Source organism: Penicillium crustosum (assembly GCF_028827405.1).
Source record: "Penicillium crustosum strain IBT 35664 chromosome Unknown utg000002l_segment0_segment0, whole genome shotgun sequence".
NCBI lineage: Eukaryota > Fungi > Ascomycota > Eurotiomycetes > Eurotiales > Aspergillaceae > Penicillium > Penicillium crustosum.
Window position 1 is genome coordinate 2802369 of NW_026623123.1, and position 21177 is coordinate 2823545.

General features: G+C 47.4%; 8 protein-coding genes across 8 annotated transcripts; 5 read left to right on the top strand and 3 right to left on the bottom strand.

Annotated features, from left to right (window-relative positions):
• Window positions 1-410: 410 nt before the first annotated feature.
• Window positions 411-2677, top strand: N7487_004566 (serine/threonine-protein kinase; the record flags this gene model as incomplete). Its single annotated transcript, XM_056872313.1, has 4 exons — window positions 411-897; window positions 1015-1062; window positions 1220-1464; window positions 1528-2677. Exons 1-4 carry the CDS (start codon window positions 478-480, stop codon window positions 2675-2677), a joined length of 1863 nt encoding a protein of 620 aa, XP_056730033.1. The 5' UTR covers window positions 411-477.
• Window positions 2678-3672: 995 nt separating this feature from the next.
• On the bottom strand, window positions 3673-5565 carry N7487_004567 (uncharacterized protein; the record flags this gene model as incomplete). Its single annotated transcript, XM_056872314.1, has 4 exons — window positions 3673-4789; window positions 4847-5064; window positions 5117-5229; window positions 5310-5565. 4 exons carry the CDS (start codon window positions 5563-5565, stop codon window positions 3673-3675), a joined length of 1704 nt encoding a protein of 567 aa, XP_056730034.1.
• A 2981-nt stretch (window positions 5566-8546) lies between these two features.
• Window positions 8547-10307, bottom strand: sxa2 (putative pheromone processing carboxypeptidase (Sxa2); the record flags this gene model as incomplete). The annotated part of the gene is made up of 4 exons (XM_056872315.1): window positions 8547-9436; window positions 9493-9719; window positions 9773-10055; window positions 10109-10307. 4 exons carry the CDS (start codon window positions 10305-10307, stop codon window positions 8547-8549), a joined length of 1599 nt encoding a protein of 532 aa, XP_056730035.1.
• Window positions 10308-12489: 2182 nt separating this feature from the next.
• Window positions 12490-14041, top strand: N7487_004569 (MCT family MFS transporter; the record flags this gene model as incomplete). Its single annotated transcript, XM_056872316.1, has 2 exons — window positions 12490-13811; window positions 13876-14041. The coding sequence occupies 2 exons, from the start codon at window positions 12490-12492 to the stop codon at window positions 14039-14041; spliced, it is 1488 nt and encodes a 495-aa protein (XP_056730036.1).
• Window positions 14042-14964: 923 nt separating this feature from the next.
• Window positions 14965-16537, top strand: N7487_004570 (putative extracellular threonine rich protein; the record flags this gene model as incomplete). The annotated part of the gene is made up of 3 exons (XM_056872317.1): window positions 14965-15454; window positions 15513-15628; window positions 15701-16537. 3 exons carry the CDS (start codon window positions 14965-14967, stop codon window positions 16535-16537), a joined length of 1443 nt encoding a protein of 480 aa, XP_056730037.1.
• A 598-nt stretch (window positions 16538-17135) lies between these two features.
• Window positions 17136-17564, bottom strand: N7487_004571 (uncharacterized protein; the record flags this gene model as incomplete). The annotated part of the gene is made up of 1 exon (XM_056872318.1): window positions 17136-17564. One exon carries the CDS (start codon window positions 17562-17564, stop codon window positions 17136-17138), a length of 429 nt encoding a protein of 142 aa, XP_056730038.1.
• A 2015-nt stretch (window positions 17565-19579) lies between these two features.
• N7487_004572 (GNAT family N-acetyltransferase) lies at window positions 19580-20491 on the top strand (the record flags this gene model as incomplete). The annotated part of the gene is made up of 3 exons (XM_056872319.1): window positions 19580-19696; window positions 19826-20395; window positions 20453-20491. The coding sequence occupies 3 exons, from the start codon at window positions 19580-19582 to the stop codon at window positions 20489-20491; spliced, it is 726 nt and encodes a 241-aa protein (XP_056730039.1).
• Window positions 20492-20834: 343 nt separating this feature from the next.
• Window positions 20835-21170, top strand: N7487_004573 (uncharacterized protein; the record flags this gene model as incomplete). The annotated part of the gene is made up of 1 exon (XM_056872320.1): window positions 20835-21170. One exon carries the CDS (start codon window positions 20835-20837, stop codon window positions 21168-21170), a length of 336 nt encoding a protein of 111 aa, XP_056730040.1.
• Between the last annotated feature and the right edge of the window lie 7 nt (window positions 21171-21177).

A 21177-nucleotide genomic window follows, 5' to 3' on the forward strand; every position in this document is an offset into this window, starting at 1 on the left:
GATCCCTGGGGTAAATGGTCATACAAAGAAAGCACATCATAGATATTATACATGAACTTACGGAGTAGAATAGACGAATATAAGATAGATTGCTCATTACCACAGTGGATCAGTGGCGTATCATGACGTCCCGAGAGGTCGAACCAAGTTGATGGACGGGCCTTGGCAGATGACATCGCAGGGAAAGATCTCTCATTTCGTCATAGCTCTCCCCCGCCATCATCTCCTTTCTCTCTCTCTCCTTTTTTTTACCCTTGATCTATAGCTTTCTGGTCTTGTTTTTCTCTCTATTCTTCTTGTTTTGTGATTTGAAAAAGTCCTTCAGTGGGGTAAATCCATTCTTCAACTTGTCTGACTTCCACACCTTGAAAATCCCTTCAATCGCCGACATCCTTCTTCTTCTCATCTCTCTATTTTCCCTTCCTCTCCAAAACCTACTAGACATCTGTTTATGAATCACGATTTTTCTTTGATATCATGAGTACAATACAGAATATCAAGAATTTCATTCGGCATGGCAAGCAGGCCCGCCTTGTCACCCCTCATTCTGAGCCGACGACCGACGTATCCGCCATCCACGCAGAGCCACAACGCCAACCGATAGGCCAATATTCACCTGCTCTCGAGGCTTTTGGCCCTGAAGGCCGAGCCAATGCCGTCCACAAACCTGATTCTCAGGTCAGGCAGGATCGCTCTGTCGAAATCGAACGTCTAGTGGCAGAGGAGAACATCAACCGATCGAAGATGCCCAAATACCCCGGTCTAGAGCGCTGGATCTTGGTGGAGAAAATGGGTGATGGCGCCTTCAGTAACGTCTATCGTGCCAAGGATTCGACAACAGAATATGGCGAGGTGGCCATCAAGGTCGTCCGCAAATTTGAAATGAATAGCAACCAGGTAGGTTATGCCGCAAGGTGCCTTTCTTCTTCTTTTCCCTATGGATTTCGTGATATTATTTCTTTGCGGTTATACGGTTTGCAATATGTCTATAAACATGGCCAATACGTTCTGTAGAGCGATCCTCACTATCCAACGGTCAAAAAAGTCCCCAAGGCAGCGGAGGTGCGCAAACAATTCTTTTCCTGACGCTCGGGTTGCTTCCTGGCAATTATTACTTGCGTCTTCCAGCGAAACTTTACACTACTTTATGGCATACTACTGCCTTGGTGCATGGCTGCGCATCTAGTTTCGTCGTTGCTAACTCTAGTCTTTTTAACAGCGGGCAAATATCCTCAAGGAGGTTCAGATTATGCGCAATCTTGACCACCCCAACATCGTCAAATTGATCGATTTCTCCGAGTCGCGGCAATATTACTACATCGTCCTCGAACTCTGCCCCGGGGGTGAATTATTCCACCAGATTGTCCGATTGACGTATTTCAGCGAGAATCTTAGCCGCCACGTCATTCGACAAGTTGCTGATGCGATTGAATATCTACACGAGACATCGGGCGTCGTTCATCGGTTTGTCACCCCCTCAGTAAATATTTGATATTTACTCTTGCGAAAGCTAACATCTTTATGAAGTGACATTAAACCCGAAAATCTCCTGTTCTATCCAATTCCCCACGTTCCCAGCAAGAATCCCAAACCTCAACAACCAGGGGATGAGGACAAAGAAGATGAGGGAGAATTCGTCCCCGGAGTTGGTGCGGGTGGTATTGGCAAGATCAAGCTTGCAGACTTCGGTCTGTCCAAGGTGATCTGGGATAGCCAGACGATGACACCTTGCGGTACCGTCGGATATACAGCCCCAGAAATCGTCAAGGATGAGCGTTACTCCAAAAGTGTGGACATGTGGGCCATGGGTTGTGTGCTCTACACACTTCTTTGCGGGTTCCCTCCATTCTATGACGAGAGCATCCAAGTTCTTACCGAGAAGGTGGCACGTGGCCAATACACATTTTTGTCACCCTGGTGGGACGATATTTCCAAGTCAGCCCAGGATCTGATCTCGCATCTCCTCACCGTGGATCCTGAAAAGCGATTCACCATCAAGGAGTTCCTCGAACACCCCTGGATAAAGGGCACGGACGAGGAAACTACCGCCGCCGCCGACGCACCCCCTCTAGCAACACCCTACCTCCAGAACTCCGAGAAAGGCCCACAGCAACTCGACTCCTCCGGTGCCGAGCACGGGCCCTATCAGCCCGCTAGTGCCCGCTTCGTCGATCAACCATCTGTCACAGCAGAGCGCCGTATGGACTTCCGATCTCCAGGCGCTTTCAACCTCCGTGAAGTCTTCGATGTTGGCTATGCGGTACACAGACAAGAAGAGGAAGGAAAACGCCGCGCGAACGCACGCCAGTCGAACCGCAGTGGCACTGCAGGATTCCAGTCAGCACTGGGTGCTCTCAACGAAGATTATGATGACGAGCCCGAGTACAGCCACCGTCTCGGAGGCCAACCGCCGGCCAAGGTGGCCAAGAACCAAGGGGATATGGCTGGAATGGAAGCTAAGCTCCGGTCCACGAACCTTGGCGCCCAAAGCAGCGCCGCACAGGCACGACAGCCACCCAATCAGCCAAAGCCCAAACAAGGCTACGGGATGCATGATGCCAATGTGGCTAGTGCTGCAAAGAGCTCTATTCGCAAGCATCAGCAGCCGTTTGAGCTTACTCTGAGCGGATCCACATTGCTTGAGAAGCGTGGCCGTCGTAATCAACCGGTGGCATAGACAGGATGTATTTCTTCCATCAGGGTCATGATGTGATGTCTTCGTAACTTCTTTGCAGTTTGTTGATAAGCGATATTTTCACTGGGATATTTTATCTCAACTTTTTTTTCCTCTTTCCTAAGGCCATTTGTCTTGTTCGTTTTTTTTTTTTTCAAGCTTTCTGCACGTTATCGGATCGGTCCCGGCGAGGAACCTACACGCTACATAGTCACGATTGGAAAATGGGTGAAGTGGGTTTTCTTTTTCGCTTTCTCTTGAGTTATCGGGGAGCTTGCTTGGACTGGAATGGAGTTCTTCCTGGTCTTTTCTTTTCCTTTTTGCTGTTGTTATCATAGGGATTACGTCCATTCATATTTGTTAAGGATTCGCTAAGCATATTTTTCAACATTCCAAGGTTGAAACCTTGGAAGATTTCACATCTTTCATATAATCTTTCTTTTGGTAGCAGTCTCCAATTGGTTTTTTCTTTTGGTGCTGGTGCAGCGAACTCATTCCCGGTCGTTAGCCTATTAGGATTTGTTCTCTTGTAGTCTGAGATTATTTTCATTTGTATGTAGACTAGACCGGTAGTAACTTCTTAACCAAGCATATGATGCAATTCACGAGGCATGTGTAGCACATACTGTTATTGGAAGGATATACAACATCGAAATCTCCATTTAGGTAATTCAGAATTAAGAAAAAAAAACACAAACTTGGTATCTTGATTGGTATCTAATGTATGTTCAAGTTCAGAGGCCACCTGGAAATGGTCACTGTATTATGATATATGACGACAACACTCTATCCGGTCCATATATTCACGTGTCAAGCCACTGATCGCATCATTCAGATCGCAATGGCAGCGGTATATCGGTGAGATATGGAGGTGCTGTCCTTTTTTTGGGTCGTGTTTTCATCGTGCACTTTCCAACACAAGCAGAAGGCTGTGTAAGAATCGACAGTGTGCAAGACGGTTTTGGCAAACTGAAACAAGTGACTCAACACATTGCTTCTTAAAGAGTCTGCCTGCCCCGAGTCTCAATGGGTAGGAGACACATAGCCACAAAGGAAGCCAGAATCAACGCGCCAGAGGCATAGATGGGCGAGTTGGGGTTCGCACTACCAGCATAGATGGCGACAAGGGGAGCACAGAGACCAGCGATACGGTTCAAGCAGCTGGAGATACCAGTGCCAGTACCGCGGTTGGGGGCAGGGAAGGTCTCAGGGGTGTAGGCGTACAGGACACCATACATGATGTTCTGGAAGAAGGCCTCGAGACAACTGCACAGGAGCTGAATGTCGGAGTTTGTGGATGCGGTGAAGCAGAACAGCAACACACCGGTGATCAGGGTGGAGATGGCCATTGTGCCCTTACGACCAATGTACTTGATCTCAACTGTCCAGCAAGCCAAAACGGAGCCGGGGACACCAACGATGGAGGTGATGGCGTAATTGCGGTAGGTGATGTAGTTCGAGTTGGCCACACCACCGGATTGGGAGAGGTACTGGGGCAAGAAGGCGTTGAAGAGAGGATATCCCATGCCGATAGTAGCCCAGCAGAACCAGAGAAGAACAGTATTGTAGCCCATGCGCTTGTTGGCGAACAGGGGCGCAATGCGCTCCATTGAGAATTTGGAGAATAAACGACCCAGGATTTGAGAGTAGCTGAGGCCTGTCTCCTTCTCCTGCACCTCGGCATGACCGCCAATTTCGTTGAGGATCTCGCTGGTCAGCCAGGTCTTGGTGCCGTTCTTGTGGGCAATGCCATGAATGGAAGCGACAGCTTCTTCCTGGCGGCCACGGGAGAGCAGGAACTTGGGTGACTCGTACAAGTGGAAGCAGAAGAAACGCAGAATGAACATGACAAAAGTGATGGCTCCCAGGGTGAGGACCAGGTAGCGCCAGCCCATGTTGTTCTCCTTGGTGCAGCCTTCATGGCTAGTGCAGCTGAAGTTAGGGATGAAAGCCCACGCAAGCAGACTACCAATTAGCTGGCCAACGGGCCACCAGACACTCAACATGGTCAACATGTTGCCGGAGATAAAGGGAAGGAACTCCAGGAAAAGAGCACCATCGACTGGCAGGTTACCGCCCACACCAAGACCCAAGCAAGCGAACAGGGCACATGTTCTGCATTCATGATTAGCGAAATATACAAAATCCGTTGTTCTCAAAAAAAGAACTTACCCAATCCAAGTGGGACCACCAGCAGCAGCCAGACCAAATGCACCAGCCATGAATAGAGTGGCGTTGAAAGCAAGACGACGACCAACAATATCAGAGGCAATACCCCAGAATGAGGCACCAATACAGAGACCCAAGAATAGAGCACAAGTGGTGAAACGCACCCATGTATCGGAGATTCCAAATTCGTAGGAGATAGGCGTCAGCGTCAGGGCAACTCCCTACACATGGTTAGATTTGATCTATGTAATCCATTTGGTTTTGAAATCCTACCTGAAGCCAAATGTTGTCTGCTGTCCAACCAAAACCACAAAGGAAGAACAGTTGCCATTGATACCGGCCCATGCCAATATCCTGTAGGGCTCGATTGATCACCTTTGCCTTGCCTGTCCTCGAGTTAGATCAAAAATCCAATTGCATGAAGCTTCCACGCAGGGACCAGTGAGAAAATCTAGGAGAAACATACGGTCATAAGCAGAGTCATTGGTAGAAGTGGAGACATCAGCCTCGATCTCTGCACGAAGAGCTTCAAGGGTCAGAGTAGTTGAACCCTTGGGGCCGGCAGCACCATTCTCCGAGGAAGATGCACCATCCAGGCTCGGGCTGGTCTCCTTGTCTGTTTTTTCCGAAACCAAGTGAGCAGGTCCATCGGCGAGTGGGATCACAACGTCGGAGAAGTTCGGACTATCCCTTTTGAAGGGGTTAAATTTTTCGAGACCCATAATGACGGTTCTATATGGCGCTTTGGAATATATTTTTCAACTGCCTGGGATTTGCTGCTTTCTGTCAAATATGTCGCTTTTCGCTCGTTCTATTCCGTTCAAATGTCGCTGGGGATTCCGTGAGAGGCCGAGGGTGGATCTACAGGTGTGGGGAGCTGCAATGGGGTCATATATCGTGAATCCGGGGGCAATTCGCTGTGGGCCGAAAGTGGCGCAAGGACAATGGTCGATATATACTGCTGTCGAGGCTTGCAGATGGGCTTGTTGCTATCGATGCTGGATTTTGTCGCAATCGTTGTCGATCTGATCGTTGTCGCGAGGGTGATGCAAGATTGCTACTGAAGAGCGGATCTGAAGTACCTCGTGCTTGGTCTTTGTTGAAATTGATTTCTTTTCACAGGGTGGTGATGAACAATAGAAATGATCCAAGAGCGTGAACCAGAAGTTCTGCCACAGGGATATAAGATAGAAGAAAGCTAAGAGACGGAGCTCTCGCAAGATATAATGAAATAAGACAAGCTGGGGGTAGCTATACCTTATCCAAGATGGTTTGAGAGAGGAAAAAATTAGGAATTGACAGAAGAGGAAAGAAGAGAAAAACGGAAATGAGGTGGGATTCTAGAGTTGCTATATACTATTGGGGGCATCCCAAGGATGGGCAATATGCTTCCAGTTTTTTTATTTTTTATTATTACATTCCTTTTTTCATATTACCAACTGGTTCTCTAGTACCTAGACTAGGTACTATGTCATCATTGGCCAAGACCCAGAAGTGGGACTATAGGGAAAAAGGTGTGATAGTATGGTCTGTAATTCGAATACTAGAAAAAAAAAAGGACTGGCTCGGCCCCGGGACTGGGGTCGGGTTCTTTATGGAGTAGACTAAGGAGTACGGAGTACTCCGTACATTTGATATTCCGATATTCCCGTTGCCCTCGGCGAGCAAACCAGGTGTACATACTTGGCACTTGGACTTGATATGTTTTCGGATAGACACCGCTTTACTATCGTCTATAGATGAACTGCTAGCAAGGATCTCTCTAGTCTGAATACTTCCAAGGTTTACCATATACATTACCTATCTCCTCTTGGTTTCTTGCTTTCTATAGCTATAGTTAATCACATCCTCATACTTAACATTTCAATATTAGTAAATCCGACAGCTTTTATGACTGGAAGGACGGGCAGAATCCAAGGGCGGTCCCGTGCGAGAAAAAGGCGGTTCCACTATAGCGTACACCATACTCCCGTACTCCGTACACATAGGCGTATTATATTAATAAAATTGTTGACGTTGGTTAATAATTCACAACCACACAGGGAATAGCTTAAAAAAGAATCTCTAAAGATCGGGGAGTGGCCGACGTTGGCCGCTTTTACTTGAAGCACGGTCCTTCGATGTTCTTTGGATCGGTCGAACGCCACCAAGGCAAATCCGACATACTCTATTCAGCCTCAAGGGTCCTCGCCTGCTCTACCTTTATACCTATATGACCACTCTGTATGCAGAACTCAGAAGGGCCCGTATAACTATCGGCACATCATGTACAACTTTTGTAGAAACATATCATATATCGGAAAGGGTCGAAATAATGAACAAATTGACCTGGCCCTGAGCCGAGACCCAATTGGCCTCCATGCTCCACCAGGAAAATTTTTGCAGTGACACCACTTTAGCCGTACTCCATACACTCCCACTACTCTTGTTTGGGGCAAAGGAATGAGATCAAGAAACCGCATGCGTGCGTGCTATGCTTGAACGTCACCCCTCTAGTTACTTTGTTCCTGTCTCCTCTTTCCCCCTTTCCCAAGATACCCAACATGTTTTTGTTTTCACTTCAATATAACATCAATCCCAGATTGTCACAAATATCAAAACCAACGCTACAACATTGTAGAACAAGAGAAGCAAAAAAAGAGTTGAACTCACCATTGAAGCTCGTGAGTCTTGGCGGAGGCACATCCATGCCGCATTCAGGCCCAGGGGAATTCGCCATTGATTTCGGCCAATCAAAGTCCTTAAATACTCCTGTAAACTTTCTGTAACCTCGTGTAACCTTCCAAAGGTTCCAACCTTGGAAGCACGCGCTTTCCCGGATAAATTACTGCAACTTACCATTTTGGGATTAACCCGGTGTTCTGCCGCCATACGGTACCAGCCCATACTACGGAGTACGGAGTAGCTTGTCGGCAAATGCTCATATTCTCGAGTTGGGAGACTCAACGTACTCTGTACAATGTGGAGAATGAGTGGCTCTCGGCTATGATACTTCTATGACATTCTGAACCGGTTATTTGTTTCGTTTCAGACCGGAAAGTCAATCCGGAAACTGGGAAGCCCAGGAACAATAAACTCCACTGACAGATTTTACCTTCACGGAGTACTCGATTATCTTATTTATACAATGCGTAAGTTGTAGTTGCAGCAAGTGTTGCCTCTAGATATGAATTTCTCGGCCAATGTACTCACTCGTGAGAGCATGAGTTGAAGAGCATGTATGCCGTCCATACTTTGTACATCGTACATTGTTTGTCCCATTTAATTTTCGAATTAGTAACCGGTAGTGTAATTACACTTGACTGTGATTGACTGGAACTCTGAACAATTATCAAGCTCCACACTGCTGGACCACACCACCCGTCACCAGCTTACGATGTATACATTAGAGTACGTTGTCGATCGCTGCAAGAGATTGCACATGCTTTGCGCCAAGCTTTGATGCGATTCAAATAACAAAAGTCCATTAATTGCGTTATATCGTGTACAAGACTAACATATGAAGCAGATCCTAGGTCTGCCAATACTTTATTCTATACATAATGAAAGGGACAATGTTGGGCGTTCGTGACAGGGCCTCTCTCTTTGTACAACCCAAACACCACCATTCCGCTCGGCAAATAGAGAGACATACATCAATTCGCCATCACTCACTCGGTAAATTATCACCGAATGACCATATATAAGATCTTCTAGTAAGCCACTAGAGTTCCTCGGTACGTCTGAGCAGCCATTCAAGGTGACGATAAGCCACGCGAGGCTGGTACTGCGGTTGCATGTGACCAGACTGGAAACTCTGAGCCCACATCAGACCACGCTCATAGTGCTGAACACCCATGACACCCTGGGGTCCATCGACACCAGTCTGGCCATTCTCAGCAAAGACGTTGGCGTACATGAGATCCGGAATCTTAATGTCGATGGAGGTGTTTGGCTTATTCTGGAAACCGAGGTTGCCGTTCCAGGTCATATTCTGGATGGCCAACAGCGTACCGTTGGTGAGGACAACCATATCCAAGTCACCATTTGAAATGAGAACGCGATTAGTAGCCTCAATAACCTGCGGCAAGACGTGCTCGATCGGGTTCGCTGAAATATCGCCTTCTTGCTCCGGGCCAGCGTTGCCACCAACGTATACGGGCTCTGCGGAACAGCCGCTCCAGGTGCCCTTGGGTGCGTGTAGCGCGTGCTTGACATCTTTGCGATCGAAGTAGACGCTTGCTCCAGGTGCTGTGTAGTCGAGCGAGGTGGGGAAGCCGAGAACGTCCCAGAGGAGCGGGCACATCTGGTTGATCTCGTAGACGTCGAAGCATGGGTTGATGTGGAGGATTTCGTCGTTGACGAGGTCAAACAGATCACATTCGTCGTCTAAGCTGCTGCCTAACAAGGGTGGTTGAACTTCGGGCGGCGGGAAAGTGAGGTACTTGTCGATGAATGCCTCGTATCCGCAGGATTTGTGCTTTCTGTCAAGCTCTGCCATGAATGATTTATTGAAGCTGAACAGGTTCGCATTTTCGTGGACAAAGGGAACAACGGGCAGTTGTTCCTGAATGGTGTCGAACTGTCCAATGCAGGGGTCGTATGCCAGCGCACCTTGGTAAATAGTCAGAATTTGCTTCCCAGAATTCTGAATATTTGTAATAACTCACCGTCTAGATCGAAATACTCCTTGTCCTTTTCATCGAGCATCGCAGCTGAGATGTAAGGCACATAACGTCCAGCATAACTCTCACCAGTGACATAGATCTTGAAGTTCTTGATTCCAAAGATCTTCTGGAAGTTCTTGAAGAACTTGATAAAGTCCTGTGCGGTCTCCTCTTGTGAAATAGCAGTTGGTGTGCCAACGGAGTAACCCGTTCCGACGGGCTGGTCGACCCTGCGAAATTTTAACAAGTTTCTTTTAGGTTCATGTGCATGATAACTACTTACCACAGAACATTGGTAAGGTTGACCCAAGCATAAGGGTTCTCAACCGGGGCAAAAGTACCAGGTTGCCATATGAAGCGACCAGTCTCTTGCAAGAAACTCTCCATCGAACTGCATCCAGGGCCACCGTTGAGCCAGATGGTTACTTCGTCTACGGGCTCGTTGATGGTAGGCTGGAAAATGAAGAAGAGCGATCTGGAGCTATTGTCCATATCAATTGGCACCAGACCAGAATACATCTCGCCAATATCAAATGCAACCTCCGGCAGGGAGTCCACCAGGTAATCTATGGGTCGATTAGTATTTTTGCTGCTGACAATGATATAACTCGACACTCACGCTTGGTTTTCTTGGTCAAGAAGCGGTAATCCTTGTCCGATTTCTTCGGTTTGTGGTTACGAGCCTCGACTATTCGTTTAGCCTTCTCCTGTGGTGCACGAGCTATCTCTGCAAAGCGTCCATGTTTGAAAGCAGCCGCGATATCTGATCCCAGCGAAAGGGCCAGGAGAGCAGATGCCAGGACTGATTTGAGTAACATCCTGGATTAGTTTGGGTGGGCCAGGAGGGAGATAGGATAAGTCTACTTATTATTCTCGGGGAGGGGACGCAGCTATATACTAAAAACCCCCGAAAATGTCTACCGGTAGGTAGCCCCTGATCCTGCACTCGGTAGGGCCATTTAAATTAATAAAAGGTCGCCTTACCAAATTGGGTGGTTCCAAGTGGGTGATTGGAAGAAATCCTAGGTTCAGGCCTGGGGATGCTTCTTCTGCGCCACCTGGGCGCAACCCTGGAATCCCTTGTTCGATAGCAGGTCTCCACTGATATCGGCTTCTTCGGTCATCCCGGGGTCGACCCCAGAAAAAAGAAAGGATCGCTTATGAATCTTGCTACTACTACTTCTTTCTGTCCCTGATCGAGTGGTATCCCGATGGTTTTATCCGCAGTATTAGATAATTATCGGAAATAATAATTATCATAAATAGTTGGTGTAGGAAGTCTGCCACTCTATGCAGATCTATCATTGGGACCGGATCAGCGACGGATTCCGGCGAGATCGACAGTTATCTGTCACTTTGGGATAACAAACTCCATCTGTGGAAAGCGGGGGTACCTCGCAATTCGCAATTGGTCTGGCATGCTTCTTATCCTTGATAGACATTGTGTGATGATACATAATAATCGCCCTGCGGCGGTTGTAGCGGTCTGATAGGTGAGAAATCCTCTTAATAATTCAAATGAGCTGCCCTGAGTACATACAAAGTACATACTCCTCGGCCTCCGATTAAACCCTCATGTGCGAACATCACCTAACTGCATATGTACCTCACAACAAGATGATCGTTGTGCCCACGAAGTACTCTGTACCTGGGCCGAGGTTCCCGGAGCTCTAAGTTATAGATCCCAAGCATGCCAAGCTTTCTAGGTTGCTTAACACTGGCTTGGAAATATTGTTTGACTGATCGGAACTTGCTTTCTCTGACGGGCCCCTTTTTCGCGAGAAGTATCAGCCGACAAGGTTGATATACTCGATAGTCGTACTGGGTTTTCTCCTGGGGATAAAAATAAAGGCATTCTAAGATAACTATTTTCATTTGAGAATAGTATATATAGCTTGGGAAAAACAAAAAAATTGGACTCGCGGGGAATCGAACCCCGGACCACTCCCATGCTAAGGGAGTATTATACCACTAAACCACAAGCCCAGTTTGATGGAAGAGCCTGCTGTTTAATGTCTCATGAGCCTAACCAGCTATTGTTTGAAATTACTCGACATAGGTACCACCTGAACGGATCTCGCCCCGAGTAAAACTTCTACGGTTGGGGTTTTTTTGAGAATATTAGATACTTCATGCTTTTTGAGGCTCTGACCTTGGCAGTTTGGGAAGTTTATATGAAGTTTACATAAATTTGTTAGCTAATGACACTTGCCCAAGAAATACAAAACATGGTCGCAGTTATATATATCTACCCGCATCACGTCAAATTTCGTGCTAATTTCAAATATAATTTATGCATTTGATATTGTCCGGATGTAAATCTAAGCCCTTGTCTTTCTTGTCCTATCCGAAGAAGTTCTATATGTTCATTGAATAACAAGTTGATCCATGTCTAGCCTAATACGAATGATTGACACTATGCCTGGATGTAGTTATCCGCTCGCGTAGTCTCACGGAGATCGGGAATTCGGAAGTTCGGAAATTTTGCCACTATGTTGGACTGCTGTCATAGTCATAGCCGACTAGTGAATTGTGTCCCGTACACCGATAAATCCAGATAAATGAGGCATGTATAGATTGTTCTATATGATTGATAAAATGATTAATAAAGAGAACTCGTAGTGATGTATGCCAACCATTTTATTCTGTGCAATTAAAAACAACACTTCCATCTAGCCAGTATAGTAATGAACAGCACGATGTACATGGTCCCCAAGGTGTTCGGGTCAACACGATAGATCCACATCTTCCCCTGCCCAATGATCATGCCGTCCGAAATTTTCACACTCTCAACTCCTACAGTTGAACACCAATGGGAATAATTCCGCGGAAAATTCTCAGAGCCTGGGCACTTTTGCATAGTCTTTGGGAGGTTTCGATTGCTAATATGTAATTCCCCTCCTTCCGACTTTTCAGATCCCCGGATCCTCAAATTCAAGAAATCTAGCAAATCCTTTTTAATACAAGTGGAGAATATCATAGCTGCTCCTTCCACATAGAATGTCTACCAATGTCGGATCTGCCAGCAAGACCGACCATGCATTTGATATTATGAACACCACTCAGAACACCACAACACCCCAAAGCACCACAACAGCCCTCGACGAGAAGACTACTGTTCACATGAACAATGAAAAATTTGACACGGAGGCTGCACCAGAGCAAGAATATAGCTCGGAAGATGTATATCGGACAGCATCTACCGTGGCACCATCTCAACGATCAGCCAGAAGAGACCCCGTTAGTCGAGTGACCACAGATGCTGAAGGGAACACCTATCCGGAGGGGGGTCTCGAAGCCTGGCTGGTAGTGCTGGGCAGCTTCCTCGGTCTCTTTGGATCGCTGGGCCTGGTGAACACCATCGGCACCTTCCAAGCATATATCCAAACCCATCAACTGAAGGAATACAGCTCAGGAGCCAATGGTTGGATTTTTGGAATGTTTGCCTTTCTCACTTTCTTTTGTGGAGTGCAAATCGGTCCCATCTTCGACGCTCGAGGCCCACGCCTTCTTGTCTTTGCGGGTTCCATATTCGAAATGGCCATGATAATCCTCCTTGGCTTCTGCACTCAATACTGGCACTTTATGATGGTCATCGGTGTACTGGGTGGAGTGGGAGCGTCCCTCATTTTCACACCGGCGATCTCGGCGATTGGACACTATTTCTATGAGAAACGTGGAGTCGCAACTGGCATTGCTGCCACTGGTGGCTCCGTCGGAGGCATTGTTTTCCCTCTCATTCTAGAAGACCTCTTCCCCAAGATTGGCTGGGCTTGGGCCACTCGGGTTGTTGCGTTGATCTGCCTAATTACGCTATCAGTTGCGAATCTCTTGATTAGGTCTCGACTCCCGCAGAAGCCATTTTCCAAGGAGAACGTGCTCCCTGACTTCCGCATATTCCGTGACCCGCGATTCGTACTTACTACTGCCAGCGTCTTCTTTATTGAGTGGGGACTTTTCGTGCCAATTAGCTACATCTCATCTTATGCCCTCGACCATGGTTTCTCCACCAAGTTTTCATACCAGATCATTGCCATCTTGAATGCCGGCTCATTCTTTGGGAGATGGTTGCCTGGCTTCTTTGCCGATTTCCTGGGTCGCTTTAACACTTTGATCGCGACGGTCGCGCTCTGCGTGCTCTGTAACGCCTGCCTGTGGCTTCCTGCTGGAGATAGTCTGCCTTTGCTGATCGTTTACGCTGCTCTTTTTGGATTCTCGAGCGGCAGCAATATCAGCCTGACGCCAGTCTGTGTTGGCCAGCTCTGTAAAACCGAGAACTATGGCCGGTACTACGCAACTGCCTATACCATAGTGAGCTTCGGGTGAGTGCTTCCCCCCCTTGTGATGTCACCTGCGTATCCATAACTGACACTCTTTTGCCACCAGCACTCTCACCGGAATCCCTATTGCAGGTGAGATCCTGGCACGCTGCAATGGATCCTACTGGGGCCTGATCACCTTTACCGTCTGCTGCTATGCGGCTGGCCTTGCATGCTGTACTTCCGTAAAGGTCATTCAAGTTGGCTGGCGTCACCCTCTCGCGATCTATTAATTTTCTGGATTCCATCCGGGACTCCGACACTGGCGATTTGGTAACTTCGACACGATTTCACGATTTCAAAAATGAATTTTGATAGAAAGGATTTCTTTTTCCTCGACTTGCATTTTCTACCCAGCGTTCATGGCCGAGTGTTTTGTTATACATAGCTACTACTAATGTCTATATTTATCAATATGTGATTGCAGTTATAGAGTTCACCACCCAGTCAGATAACGTTTCCGACATGGTCGGTTCGGCCCTTCAGCCGTTTAAATAGATTTCTCAATCGAACTGGCGGTTAGAGATAAGAAAGATTTGCCGCCATTGAGGCAATATAAAAAACATAAATGTTGGTACCTCAGGTTCAGGTTCCCGGCAGGGCTGAACGGGGTTGAACACGCCGCATAAGATATCCGACAGGCACCGGATCTATGTAAACATCTAGTCACAATGATGCCTCTGTACCTTATCCAACCATGGATTTCACCACTGGGAAAGATTTCCAATAGGAGCAGGCTCACCTCTCACCATGGAAACTATACAGACATCGAAAGTTTAAACCAAAAACAAACATCGACATCACGCCTGGCCAATCCTGTCGCTGTGATGACATCGAATGTTCATCAATCCATCACCATTGAGTTTTCCAACCTCTAGCTACATATACGACGTTATGCTCGCGTCTCCTCCCTATCGTCCTTTTTATCCGGGAGTCCGCTTTCCTTTTACTCGTCTCGAACTCATCTGGTGAGTATTTCGCTTCGTCGCTAGACTTGCTACCCAAGGAGTTCTGAAGGTAGAATTGTCTTCTACATCAACCCATTCATCAATTCGATAACGCTAGGAACTATAGGCGAACTTGCATTGGCCCCTGTTCTCCGTAAATCGGCCACATTTGCTTATTCGCCCTGCATTTACTTGCGTTGGTCCAAATCATGTTTCCAACAAGATGCTTAGTTCTGCTGGCCTGCTGGGCACTCCTCCAGAGTGTCATAGCTGCGCCGGATGGGGCGCTAGAGCAGCCCGACATCGAGGATCATCGTCGAGAAGAGCGTGACTTTGGCTTGCAGGAGCGCCACAACCATCCTGAACTTGTGAGCTCGCTACTTTCTATCTTGACTGAGGAGATCTCTACGACAAAAGGCCCGAAGCCTGAGACGACTACAGTCCCTGGTGGAGGAGGTGGTACTACAGTCCCTGGCGGAGGAGGTGGTACTACAGTCCCTGGTGGAGGTGGTGGCACTACGGTCCCTGGCGGAGGTGGCGGAACCACGGTCCCTGGCGAAGGTGGTAGCACTACAGTCCCTGGCGGAGGTGGTGGCACCACGGTCCCTGGAGGAGGTGGCGGCACTACAGTCCCTAGTGGAGGTGGTGGCACTACGGTCCCTGGCGAAGGTGGTGGTACCACAGTTCCTGGCGGAGGAGGTGAGTAGACTATTACCTTTTTCTGAAAGCACCTTTCTTACTCTCCCTGGTACCCAAGGCGGCACTTCACCCACTGGCGGCGGCGGTACGACTGGTACGCCAACTGGTGGCATTGGAACTTCCCCGACTGGCGGAGCTACCACGACAACTGGACCTGCTCCAACTGGCGGTACTGTTAGTCCTCCCCCCGGAACTACACCGTAATCCTCTCCCGGAGTAGTCACTGAAACAACTAACACTGATCAGACATCCCCCACTGGAGGTGGTACCGTGCCTCCTTCCCCATCTCCTAGCGTTACCACTGCAAGCGAAGTTTGTCCTACTCCATCCACGTCTAAGGAGACGACGGTGGTCCCGGTGACCGTCACTTGTCCCGCTGCCATAGTGAGCACCACTACTGTCACTGTCACATCTGGTTCGGTCCCGGGCACGGGAGCATCGCTTTGTCCTTGCCCCACTGAAAGTCCTACCGGAGGTGCTCTCCCCACCACCAGCCCCACTGGCGGAGCCTCTCCAACTGGCAGTGTGACAACCTCAACTAGTTCCACTGGCGGAGCCTCTCCAACGGGCAGCCCAACAACCTCAATTAGCCCTACTGGTGGAGTCTCTCCAACTGCCAGCGTGACAACTTCAACTAGCCACACTAGCGTAGTCTCCCCAACTGGCAGCCCGACAACCTCACCCACCAGAACCAGCACTAGCACCAATACTCTGACTCAGACCCTGACCCAAACCCGGACATCGACGCCACTCATACCAACCACCACCAGAGAACGTACTGCAGTCACAACAGCCTCGCCCACCACGCCAGCTACCCTCGTGACTTTGCCTACAACATCTCCACATGTATCTCCTGGAACACCAGGGGGATCGCGTGTCACCCCACGAGCAAAGATCAACCCCGACGTTATTCGTCGGCGGCTATTTAGCAACACGACAGCGACGGCCCTCTTCACCAACACGTCTGTTGTCCACAATACCACAACTAGTGCAGTGAACCTCACTCGTGTTGCGACGGAGACTGCTACCGAGCCTGCACCTGGTTTCCTGCCTCGCTTTCATCGTGGACGGAATCGTGGTTAGATTGTTTGGTTGAATTGAGAAAGAGTTGAGATACTGGTTGGTTGTTTCTTGATAAAATTCTAGATCAGTTTGATTATTGCCAATTTTTGATTATTTTTTCTGATAGTTTAAAAGGAGTTTAATGTTTTCGGTGGTAATATGATGTTGCTGGAGTTTATTGAATTGCACAACTTGCGTACGGTCTTGGGATTTATTTGTTCTACCATTAAACAAAGTGCTCTCAAGCAAGCTTTAGCCTTCAGAGACTCTGCTAGACAAGACTACTGACACTTTAAAATATGAAGCCTATGATACATTGCTTGTGACAAATCACGATTTACCCTCTCGAATCTATCTAGTTTCTAGTTGGACCAAGATCGGATACTAGAAAATACATGTGACCAGCGCCTGTATTGAATGATACATAAAAGAAACCCACAGAAACTACTTGGCGCAATAAGGACAGAATTCTATTTTTTGTTTTTTTTGTTGTCATCTCTAAAACAAAACAACAATTGGGACATAAAACAGCAGAAAATGCACTCGAACCGAAAATCCTCCAAATCCCAGTCAGACCTATAGCCAATACTTGATTTCCCGCCTCCCTAGAAAGGCAAGCCTATCTGTGACGGTGGCTATATCTACTCTGCTTCTCAGACTGTTCCCCATCAGAAAACTCTTCGACCTCCGGGGCCCATCGATCGGGTTGTTGCAGAGCGGTGGGGATACAATTGATGAGATCATCGGCAACATCTTCGTCGCTCTCCCGGTCGTTATACTTTCTGAGAGTCCTGAGTGAAACCGGTACGACAAGCTCAAGGTTACGGCACAACCGCTCAAACTGGGAATCATGTTCCATGACCGCGCTTGAGATACCGAGGCTAATTTCACCAAGAACCTCCTCCTGCAACGAGGAAATCACATCCTGACGACGATGCGGTCCATGGCGAAGGAAGTAGATTGCGTCATGCACACATCGCAGAACAAAAATGCGCCGCTGGTTGTAGGGATCGTTGGCTAGCAGACGCTCAAAATCATCAGGAGACATCGTAGGCGGATATTAGACTGGTATTGGAGAAGCTGGTTGGAGTGTGACTTGGAAGTGAAATCTGTTGACGATTCCCGGATAAAAAATTCGCATGCAGATAACTGAATTCCCCGATGATGCAGAATCCGATGTGTTCTCGGAGATTGCTTGGGGGGTTATGAGAAGGCAGTGGGAATTTGGAGTTATTTATGCATCTGTATGGAGTAGAGTTGGCACTGATTCGATTTTGTGGTTGACGTATTTGACAAAGACAGCAATGAAAGCAAAGATTTATTTTTGTTCTATCAGGGAAGAAAAGAAATATCCAACCTTTGACTGCATCTCGGACGTCTCCTGGTTATGTTTCGTCAAGAAAGAAACTCTTCGCCTCCGTCATACTCACAAAGACACTAATTATATCCTATCAAAAGGGAGAATATAGCTCACGACAGGGGTAATAACTGTAATCTTTTGGCTTCAGAAAGGAGACCGATAGATCTTTTCGCCGTTGCATGGGAGTTGGAAGATGCACAAAGAAGTCGCAACACCAATGCCATAACCTCTATGTGGATATCTTGCTACAAGCACCAGATTTTAGCACTTTCATCATGTTTAAGTTCGTATGTAAAATGGATAGACTCGATCAACAAAGGGGAAGTACAAAGGGTAGGGCATGGGGCAGTTAAACCAGGCCAAAGAAAAGCAGGTGACCATGTGTCACCAAACAAAGGATCATCTGCCCAGGTAGATGCGAAAACCAATGTGTATAGATATTTTGCTTCATGTTTTTCATTGTATATTTCCAAAGACTCTATGGATGTTACATGTATGCCAAGTCTATCAATATGAATTCTGACTTTGATCTGGACATGCTTTATATCACTTTCTCAACATGTCCCCCAGGATCTATGATTCTTTTTCGAAATAGCAGGATTAAACTCTATTATTATACACTGTGTGAGGTATTAGCACAATCTTGACATACATTTCTCGTCTAGTAGAGGCATATTCGCTTTGATTCGTTTAACATACCGATTTCCAAGATTCGGGCGGAATAATTTTCCGTTGTTTACATGTATTATGTACTTCCAAAGTTGCCAAGGAATCTGGTCCCTGAACTATAAGGGAGTGATGAAATAAACTACACACTACGAGACTTTAGACCATGTTAAAACAAGATCAAGTATATGTATAGTTCCTAGGTTGACTCTAATTAGGTACTTGTACTCCGTATCTCTTATCAGTTCGGCTTAGAGAACTGATAAACCTGAGACGCCCCACAATAGATTGAGCCAATGACGCAACGACCTGCCTGATTGGGATTAGTTTTTAGATTGGATTCTCCACATGATCCAATTACTAGCCCGCCCCCCGCGTTTACTTTGTAGTTACAGCACATATGATATCGACAATCTTGCCGAATGATTTGAGGTTATTCGAGCCCACGGTGTACTACTATGTACATGCTTGAGGTAGATAGTCATGTGGTCTGTATTAAACTCGTCTAGCTGCGGCTACTGCCGGGGCCACGACGGGGCGGTAGTCTGAGTGGAAGAACGCCGTAACACCTCCACATCGCATATGTACTTGTTCCGGGTGGAGCTGCCTATAAAGGCTAGCGACATGCAACCCTGGAATGTACATTGGGGACAAGATAAGCGTGACAGTCAAATGGCCTCGGGGATCACCATTGAGCTCAACTATATGAGCCCCGTTCCTCAGCCCAGGAGTGCCAGTGACTTTCTACTACTCATTATTTCCTCGATTGCTGACACCCCTACAATAAACAAAGACCTCGCTTCCCTCACCTTTTCCTCCATCAACTTGTGGACCATCACCACTTCAATTCTACTTAGATGGCGGTTGTCTTTATCTCTCACTGTCCCCAACGTCTTCATTGGCATTCTTATACTATATCTCTGTGTCAAGCTATTCGCAGAGCCAGTAGAAAAAGTACCCGGGCATCTAAACCCGTTCGCTAAAAGAATTGTCGCCGTCCAAAAACAAAACAAAAACGTAGTGACAAGCCAAGAACAATGTCAATCGAAATCGTCCCGCTGGCTCAGACCGACATACCTGGGGCTGTAGACTGTGTGCAGAAAGCGTTCGCCGATGATCCCTATTTTCGCTGGGCATTTGATGATCCATCCAAGGTATGAACCATCTTTTTCCTCAAGCCACCAGCCGAATACATCGTTCTGGCTTTGAGAAAAAACAGACCAAAAAAAAGAGTGAAAACAAACGAAGTGGATATCGAACCAAGTAATAACGGGGTCTGACAGTTTAACATCCAACGAAACGCAGCTTCCCTCGCTGCTCATCTCCAATATGGTATCAACTGCGGCTGCCCCATTTCCGTCGCCAAGATAACTCGTGCCGCAAATGAAAGCAAGAGCGACGGAGATATCCGCCTGCCGGCGGGTACTGTGGTCGGCGTTGCCTGGTGGTACTCGCCACAAGCATCTTCCATGACTCAGACCTGGTCTGTTTGGGCACAGGACTGGCTTCTTTCCTTCCGCCAGCTCATAAACAATATCCGCTTCCTTGGTCGCGGTGGTCTGAATGTGCACCGGTATTGGATTTGGAAGCAAGTGCAGCAAACTGCGCATGATACCATCTGGCAGGACCCCCGTGGGTACTATTTTTGCAATGTTGTCTGTGTTGATTCAGAGGCGCGTGGTATGGGAGTCGGAAAGAAGCTTATGGAGAATGTCATGGAGAAGGCCGATCGGGAGAATATGCCATGCTATCTCGAGAGCTCTAAGGGGTATCCAAACGTGGGTATTTATGAAAGAATGGGCTTTGAATTGGTCAAGGAGATTGAATGCGTGGATGGAGGGGACGTTTGCAAGGTATGCCCTCTTTGGCTAGAGTATTCCCTATTAAATGACTGACGCACGCTATCCCAGTTATATTGCATGATACGCAACCCCAAGTCCAAAGAATAAGGCTGTGATAAATGTTCCAAAGCCGATATCGTTCATTAACACAGATACACAGGGAGATTGAGTGACATACCTGACTTGATTAGTAGCATTTGAATAAGCATTCCGTTAACTGTCATCTTTGACTTAGCAGTGTGCGCGAGGTGATGGAAGTAATAGAAAGCTTTTCTGAGCTTGGCTTTTTCAGAGTTAATTTCTTTTCCAATCGACATCTCTCTTCTGGTTTTCGACCGGGGAATGTCACAGCAGGTTATGAAGCCTTCTTTTACCTTCTGATAAACCTACTGCATTCCAGATTAATTTGCCTGGGGATTCATTGACGCCTACAATCAGTCCTTATCAAAATATGGCCTCATTTGCTGCTGCAGTAAAGACGAACACCGAGAGTCGGAGAGGCACTGGTGTGCCCTTTATTCCTGTCTTCTCGCCCGAACACCATTTAACTTGGACATTTTTGGGTATATGGCACCATGGAGTGCAGCTTCCGCCTGTATGCGCCTGCTCGGGATGGTCCACTTACGACCGATCCATAGATCTGCTTGAATTGGGTAGCTTCAATCTTTCCCGAGTCACACTTATTCTCAAAGAACTAGAGGGCTTCTACGCGTCGCTCGACACTGTCGATCAACGCCTGCGAAACGATAGCCCGGAATTCGGATTGAATACGGAGTACGGAGAGTGAAAAATGC